The sequence below is a fragment of the Uranotaenia lowii genome, chromosome 2 (genome assembly GCF_029784155.1).
Source record: "Uranotaenia lowii strain MFRU-FL chromosome 2, ASM2978415v1, whole genome shotgun sequence".
Classification (NCBI taxonomy): Eukaryota; Metazoa; Arthropoda; class Insecta; order Diptera; family Culicidae; genus Uranotaenia; species Uranotaenia lowii.
In genome coordinates this window covers 172,352,989-172,361,457 of record NC_073692.1, presented here as the reverse complement: position 1 = coordinate 172,361,457, position 8,469 = coordinate 172,352,989, and the positions used below count along the sequence as shown (strand labels likewise).

Genomic DNA, 8,469 nt, shown 5'->3' with positions numbered 1-8,469 from the left:
ATCGCTACTCTGTTAAGCTTATTTGTTGGTTAATTAGTTAAAAAAAAATCTGCTCAATTAGAACTAAAGAACTTAAAGTAAAGATTGATTATATCTCGATAATTTTTACCAAGACAAAAAAAGGTCTGGAATTTGTATCACCTATAGCTCTGTCATCTTACGAGTTCCTGCGAAACTGTTGGGTTTAGTATATAATTTTTGCCAAATTCATACGAGGAAAAGATATGCAATGTATCATAAATTTGCCAACACCCGGCCAGATATGGCCACCAAAAAATGTTTCCAAACTTTTGGCCGGCAGTGTAGGTACATCAACTACTCTAGGGAAGAATATCTGTCCGACCACACGGAAGAATGCCCAAAATCCAAATGAAATCGTGACTGCACAATCTTTGCCCTTTTATAACTTCGAATCTAGTGCAGTTTGGGTCGACGATCGAGGATTTTTCGCTCGGGTGTTTTGCGCACCAATTTGAATTTGCGCTTTATTAGTATTGGTGTACCAACACATAGTCGACCCAAAATGATGAACGGAAAAGATGTCCGGCGTTTTTCGTGATGCGAGATCCGTACGCGAATTTCAATTTGCCCCCTATAGTGTTGCCGTAAGACGTAATTCTACGTCAAAAGTTTAATGTCAAACTTTGAAAGTTGTTAGTGGAAAGTTAAGCGTCGCCGAATAACTCCGAAAACGTTGGTTAAAAATCTGAAGTTTGAACTAAAAATAGAAAATCGAATGTTGAAACTCGTAGGCCGCCAGCCAAAAATCGAGAGTCAACAATGTTTTTAATCAAATGTGCAAAGTTCAACATCAAACACGAAAATTTGAGAATCAATTATGCAAAGTCTAACATCAAAAACGAAAATCAAACGTCGAAGGCCTCATGTAACAATTAGAGGGTTGGAAGTCGATTGTTGAAATTGGAGAGTCGAAAATCGATACTCGAAAGTCTTGAATCGAAAGTCAGAATTCAGAAACTAAAAATTTAAAATCGAAAGTCGACAGTCGAAAGTTGTAAGTCGTACGTCGGATTTCGAAAGTCTAAATTCTTAAGTCAAAAGTCAAAAATTGAATATTGAATGTCTTACGTTTAAAGTCAAAAGTTGAAAATCGGAGGGCGAAATTCGAAAGGTGAAAGTCGACAGTCGTAAATCGAAAGTTCAAAGTCTTCAGTCAAGAATCGAAAGTCAAACTTCGGAAGTCAAAAGTCGAAAGTCGAAAATCAAAAATCGAATGTTGACAGTCGATGGTTGAAGGCCAAATGTCAAAAGTCGAATTCGAAAGTTCAAAGTAGAAAGTCTAAAGTCTAGAGGCAGAAGTCGTAGGTTGAAAGTCGAAAGTCAAAAGTCAAAAGTCGAAAATCGAAAGTCGAAAGTCGAAAGTCGAAAGTCGAAAGTCGAAAGTCGAAAGTCGAAATTCGAAAGTGAAAGTTCAAAAGTCGAGAAACGTAAGTCAAAAGTCGAATGACGAAAATCGAAAGTCAAAAATTGAAAGTCGTCATTCGAAAGTTGAAAGTCGAACGTCGAATTCCGAATATCAAAATTCTTAAGTCAGAAGTCAAAAATTAAAAAATCGAAAGTCTTAAGTTTAAAGTTTTATGTTGAAAATCAAAGGCAGAAAGTCGAAAAGCGAAAATCGACAGTAATAAGTCGAGAGTTGGAAGTCTTCAGTCAAGAGTCGAAAGTCGAATGTCGGAAGCCGAAAGTTGAAAGTCGAAATCGAAAGTCGGAAGTCGAAAGTCAAACATCGAAAGTCAAAAAATCGAATGTCGACAGTTAAAAGTCGAAAGTCAAATGTCAAAAGTCGAAATTACAAAGTTTAAAGTAGAAAGTCTAAAGTCTAGAGGCAGAACTCCTAAGTTGAAAGTCGAAAGTCGAAAGTCAGAAGTCGAAAGCTGAAAGTCGAAAGTCATAAGTCGAAAGTCGAAAGTCGAAATTCGAAAGTCGAAAGTTGAAAGTTGAAAGTCGAAAATTGAAAGTCGAAAGTCAAAAGTCGAAAGACGAAAGTCGAAAGACAAAATTCAAAAGTCGAAAGTTAAAAATCGAAAGTCAAAAATCAAAAGTCGACTGTCGATAATTGAAAGTCAAAAATTGAAAGTTAAATGTCTAAAGTCTAGAGTACAAATTATGACTCCTCAGTTGGCAGTTGAAAGTCGAAATTTTCCAGTCATATATTCATAAATCCGTCAATTCAAAGTTGAAATTCGAAAGGTGACTACATCAAAAATTTTAATTTTTTTGAATTCAAAGATCAAAAGCAGTAATGTAAAAGTTGAAGTCAAACTTTGAAAGTCGTTAACGGAATGTTAAGAGTTGCCGAATACGATCGAACCTTGATAGTAAAAAGTTGAAAGTATACAGTCGCAAGTCGAAAGTAAAAAGTCCGAAGAAGAAAGTTGAAAGTCAAGAGTTTAGAGTCAGAAGTCGAAAACTGGAAAATCGAAAGTTTACTGTCGAAAGTTGAAAGTTGAATGTCGATAGTGAAAATTCTTAAGTCGAGTGTCAAAAATCGAAGGTTGAAAGTCCAAAGTCAAAAGTCGAAAGCTTTTAGTCTAGAGTCGAAGGTCGAACGTTGATAGTCAAAAGTTGAAAGTCTACAGTCGCAGTTCAAAAGTAAAAAGTCTTAAGTTGAAAGTCGAAAGTCAAATGTTTAAAATCTGAAGCCGAAAACTGGAAAATCGAAAGTTGACAGTGGAAAGTTGGAAGTCGAATGTCGAAAGTCAAAATTCATATGTCGAGATTCTTAAGTCGAGTGTCAAAAATCGAAGGTCGAAAGTTGTAAGTTGAAAGATGAAAGCTTTCATTCTAAAGTCAAAAGTCAAACGTTGATAATCAAAAGTTGAAAGTCTACAGTCGCACGTCGAAAGTCAAGGGTCCAAAGTTGAAATTCAAAAGTTTAGAATCGGAAGTCGAAAATTGAAAATCGAAAGTCGACAGTCGAAAGTTGGACGTCGAATGTCGAAAGTCGAAGTTCCCCAGTGGAGATTCTTAAGTCGAGTGTAAAAAATCGAAGGTCGTAAGTCGAAAGTTGAAAGCTTTCAGTCTGGAGTCAAAAGTCGAACTTTGATAGTAAAAAGTTGAAAATCTACAGTCGCAAGACGAAAGAAAAAAAAGTTCAGAGTTGAAAGTCGAAAGTCGAAAATTGAAAATCGAAAGTCTAAAATTGAAAGTCGAAAGTTGTGAGTCAAAAGTCAAAAGTGTAAAGTCTAAAGTCTAGAATCGAAAGTCAACAGTCAAAAGACTTAAATCTAGAGTCGGAAGTCGAAAATACTGTTGTATGAAGTCGAATGTTGAAAACCGTAAATAAAAAGTTGGAAGTCGAAAGTTCAAAGGCGACAATAACAAAAAGTTGATTTTTTTAAATTCAAAAGTCAAATGCAGAAATATTAAAGTTGAATGTCCAACTTTGAAATTGTAGAATATCGAGAAAAAACAACCAATGGTTGAAATTGATAGTCGGAAGCTAAAGTCGAAAAGCTAAATTCAGAAGTTTATAGTCGGAAATTGAAAGTCAAAGCAGAAATATGCATGAATTGACCTAATTGATCAACAGTGGGAGGTCAAAAATCGAAAATTCAGTTGAAAAAAATCGGAATATTGAAAATTGAAATTTCATAGTAGAAAATCTAAAATCGGAAGTAGAAAATAGAGGTTTGAAGTAAACTGACTAAACTCGTAATCAGAACGTGGAAAAGAGAAAATTAATAGACTTATCTACTGATTTGTCTTAAGTAAATGAACCTTACAGACTCTGTATCTTAAGATTAATGAAAATTACTTATAGTTTATTTAAATCTACGTTTACACATGGTAAAATTGAATAGATTGTATAAAAATTAAAATAAGTTGAAAAGTTGAAAGTTTTAATCAGATAATAAAAAAAGTTAAAAGTATAACTTGACGAAAGTTGAAAATAGGAAAAGAAACCCGAAAATCGAAAAAAGATAGTTAAAAATTGAAGTCAATAAAAAGAATAAGCAGAAACTTGCAAATTTGAAGAAGAAATTTTAATCGAAGAGTTTTAAATCCAAAATACTAATCGAGGTAATCGAATTAAAAAAGTTATAAATTCAAGTTAACCCTTCGTTTCATAAAGCAACAAATTTGCAACAAATTATATATCTATGGAAAAATTAAAAATCGTATTTAATTTTTTTTTTCTTAATGAACACATCGTTTCCGACTGTTTGTGATGTTTTTGGAGGAAAAATAAAAAATCATGAAATGAAGAGTTAAGTTATTTGAAAATTTACGATAGTTTGAAATTCAACTTGACAAAAATTTAAGGTAAGAAGTAAGAAAAAGTAAAGTTAAAAATCAATATTCTTTAGCGAAATGTCTGAAAATTAGAATTTAAAAAAATATACTCAAAAGTCGTTCAAATGCTAAGAGTCGATAATTGAAAGGTGAAAGAACAAAATAAAAAAAATCCTTTGAAGGTCAGAGTTAAAAGTAGCATTTAGACGGTCAAAAATCAAAGGAGAATGTTGGAGTTGTTTAGTCGACAATAAAAAACGGTTATGCTCAAATAAGAAAGAAGAAAATTCGAATTGGAAATTTTTAAAACAGATTGACCTATTGAAAATTGAGAGCCGAGAGTCGAGATTAGAAATTTAATAGTAGAAAATCTAATGTCAATAACAATAGTCAAGACTTCTTGAAGATTCGAATTGACAAAAGTTGGAGACTGGAGGTAGAAGATAGGAAAGTCGAAAGTTGAAAATTTGAAGTTTGACTTGCGGAAAGTTTAAAGTTCGATGAAAAAAAATTTTGAAGTCGAAAAAATCGAAATCAGGTAGTCGATGTTAAAGTTTTTTCTATCACAAATTTCTCTGAATCTCTTAATCTGAAAATCGAAAAACGAAAGTCAAGAATGATAACTGAAAGTCTGTCAATGGCAAGTTGCAGAAAAAAATTCTGTGTTTTGGCGAAAAGAAACTTCTGAGTTTCTGTGATTTTACTAAAAAAAAACTGTGGCGGTTTTCTGTGATGCTTTTTCCATTAATTTCATTCAAACGTCATGACAAATTTCGTCTTTTTTACATTTTACTTAAGAAAAATCAATCAACATTACCAATTCTATCATATTTATCCAATTCAAAGATAATTACCCAAAATGTATATTGACGAAAAGAGTTTGATTTAGAATAAACACCCAAAATTTTGAAATACTGTGGAATCTGTGAATAGGTATTTTTAAAATTCTGTGTTCTGTGACACAGATTCTGTGAAGAAAATTGGCTCAAAATTCTGTGAAATTATAGATTTTTCTGTTATTTCAGTAACCTTGGTCATTAGTTCGAAATCTTAAGATTCGATTCCAATTTCAATAATCTAATCGTAATTTAAAGCTCCAAAGTTAAAAATTACATTTTGTGAGTAACTCGACAGTTAAAGCTGAATGTCGAAGTTCGACTGTCAAAATACGAAAGTCGTTAGTCAAAAATAAATATTTAGCCCTGAATCGAAATTCAAAAGCTGAAAGTTTAAAGTCAAAAGCTGAAAGCTGGAAGTCTAAAGTCAAAAGATTGAAATTTGGAGTCCTAAAGTCGATAATTTGAAATGAGAAGTTTAAAAGCTGAAAGTCAAAAGTAAAAAAATAAACAAGAGTCAAAAATCGAAAAACCACACAAAATCACATCAAAAAGAGTACCTTCAAAATCTTAATACGATTAAATGTATCTGCGGCGGATTTTCGTATCACGTGTGGGGTCAATCAAATTGGGATAAATATTGCGAAAACAAATGACACACGACGCCATTAAAAATCTACCAGGATCGGCTGACTCACCTCGTGTTTCTCGAAAAGTCATATGTTCAAAAATATTGCTCCAAACAAGGTTTCTCCGCTGCTGCTGTTTTGGTTGTTATTGCTGCTAGTTAATAATCGTCGAGACGAACAAGCAAAGCTGGGGAACGAACGTTGATGATCTAATCCCTTCAGAAGACGCGACTGCTGCTGTTGCTGCATCCCAAATTCGACTTTTGAACGAACGAGCAACAAATTTTGGGGTGAACAGACGACAACACATCGTAAAATGAAAAAAAGTCACCTCTCGGTTTTATATGGGTCAAACGCAACATTAATGGGGCAGACATAAATGAATGATCGCCCTTTTTTGGAGTTTAACTATACGAGTCACATTTAGTTAAATTTTGGACAAGTATTATTGAAGAGTTTAAAATAGTATAGAAATACATCTTTGGAATTTCAATATTCTATGAAAAAAAAAACAACTTTAAGGGTGAATTTAAGATAAAAATTAAATTATGTGATACAAATGTAGAACAAATAAGTCGTTGAGTAGGACTTTTAGTAAGGTATGCTGAAACAATGTCCAAGTGCTATCCAAAGACATGAACCCTCACAAAATTGACGCTAAAATTCCAATCATTCGAAAAAAAAATGAAAAGCATTATCATTATCAGATATCAGCACAATTGTTTTTTTGTTGCTCAAATGAAAAAGATTTTTTCCATGAATCGAACTTGCAAATTGCAAATCATGATTTGTGTTTACACTCACCATTTACACAGGAAGATCGCATTTTTCTTGAAGCATTTCCTTAAGCCTTTTATTCAAAATGAGTTCAAGACGTTGTGAAAGTATCTTTTTCTTGAATCAGTCCTCAACTACACAGTTGAGGCGTCCTTGTTGATGACTCGAAAAAGCACCAGAGAGAAACCAGATTTCCGCAGAGTGAAAATTTGCATACATTTTCCGAGCTCCATCAGCTTCCTTCCGCATTAAGTCAGACCCGGATAAAACGAGAAAAAAAAACATAAATAAACACAGTGCTATGCAAAAGGGGGCAACTCAGATGCGGTAACCGAAAAATGCAAGCTTAACTTTGATTGCATTTTTATTCAATTCTCGGAAAATGCACACACATTTTCCCCTGAGAAGGAGTTGCCTAAAGTTTACTGATTCCTTATCCCGTTTTGAAGCTTCCCCTAGAAATTTTAAAACATATTGGAAGTTAAAGACGCAAACAAATGCTCAAAACGGGATACTTGTTTACCTCCAGGAAGAAATAATTTTCCTGCAAAACGGAGGGCGGTGTGCTTCTTAAATATGGGCGAATAAATCTCGAAGATGGGAGGGAACCAGCGACTGAAATAACAGCTTTGCAAAATACAACCGAAGTGGTACGTTCTTTCTTGCCAAAGCTCTGAGATGAATAACAAAATAAACAGAAATGCACTTTTCCGCATTGAGTTAAGAGAACGAAATCAAAAGAAAAAGAAAGCTCTGAGAGTGGTTTAATTTTTATCTGTTTCGAAGAATTTAAATTGAGTAAAAATCAAAAGAAAATTATTTTAAAATTTTCAATTTAGCAATTACGAAAGGTTTCTTCTAGTTTGCTTATCATCCAAAAAAATTTCATGCCTCTGATTTGAATCAATCTGTTGAAATACCGTTCAGCTATAAATTTCCGCTTATCACTAAACTAGATGAAATTTCTGGCATTTTCTTGGGCGTACATTTTCGTTTATCCAAATGAAGGTAAATTCAAACAGCTGTTCTATTTGCTAAGCAGAAGGATGCAGCTAGTGTTGGTAAGAAAAAAACTAAATGGCGCAATAACTTCTATCTTCATTCATTCATTCATTCATTCAGCTCGGTACGGAACTATCCTTGAAGCGGATGATAGTGGCTGCTCTATTTGACCGCTCTCCTTGGGCTGTTTGGCAGAACCTTACCCAGAATAAGGGCAGCCGGAAAAGTCGAAACGCGCTACGGGAAAAACTTATACCGGCAATGAAAAGTAAATGAATTTCACTTTGGCACGAAGGTCTTTTAAACGTTCCAAGAAGCGGTCGGCCACAAACCATGCCAGAATAAAAAAAATTGGTTCCAAACCTCGGAAGCAGGACAAGACAGACTAGTTGGGTGGATTTCTTTACATTTATTTGTAGGTTAGTCGGAATCCCGTGGAGCTTCTTCGGTTGGACAAGGCGAAGAAGTGAAAACTACTTGCACAAATTGGGTGAAAGTAGCTGGTTCCGGAAAAGGCCCATTGTCCGAGAACGGAAAACAGCCCCTAACAAATTTTGCGCTGCACGGAAGTCTCCGATTTGGATCATGGTTGCCGATTCTCGGGCACATTAGGTTTGATTTTTACAAAATTGGCTATAAAAGTACTTTGAATTTCCTCTTTTTTGAAAAGAAGGGATATGGGCATACTGAGTTCTTACCTTAAATAAGCAAGATGTTTGTTTAACCATACAAAACTGGTATTAAAGGAGAGCCTTATGACTGTTTCGTGTTCAGTCACCCTGAGTTTCCTGTCTTTCTGGAAATTGAAAAATTAGACAACAACGTTTTAAAGTAAATTTTTAATTCGCGTGTCAAAATCTGTAAACTAGTCACTTATTGAGGCAAACTCCTTGGAGAAGCATCTTTTAAAATATAAACCAGTGAGGTGTGCAGAAATACTAAAAGTAAACCTACACACTAGAGTGCCC

At 34.1% G+C, this 8,469-nt stretch overlaps 1 protein-coding gene across 1 annotated transcript in view; it reads left to right on the top strand.

The window, feature by feature from the left end:
* The first annotated feature begins 7,545 nt into the window (after window positions 1–7,545).
* Window positions 7,546–8,469, top strand: part of LOC129742086 (zinc carboxypeptidase A 1-like) — a 1,957-nt gene continuing 1,033 nt past the window's right edge. Inside the window, exons 1-2 of the mRNA XM_055733931.1 lie at window positions 7,546–7,560; window positions 7,622–7,769. Coding sequence (XP_055589906.1) covers window positions 7,546–7,560; window positions 7,622–7,769 — 163 coding nt within the window. The remainder of the gene's footprint in view (window positions 7,561–7,621; window positions 7,770–8,469) is intronic.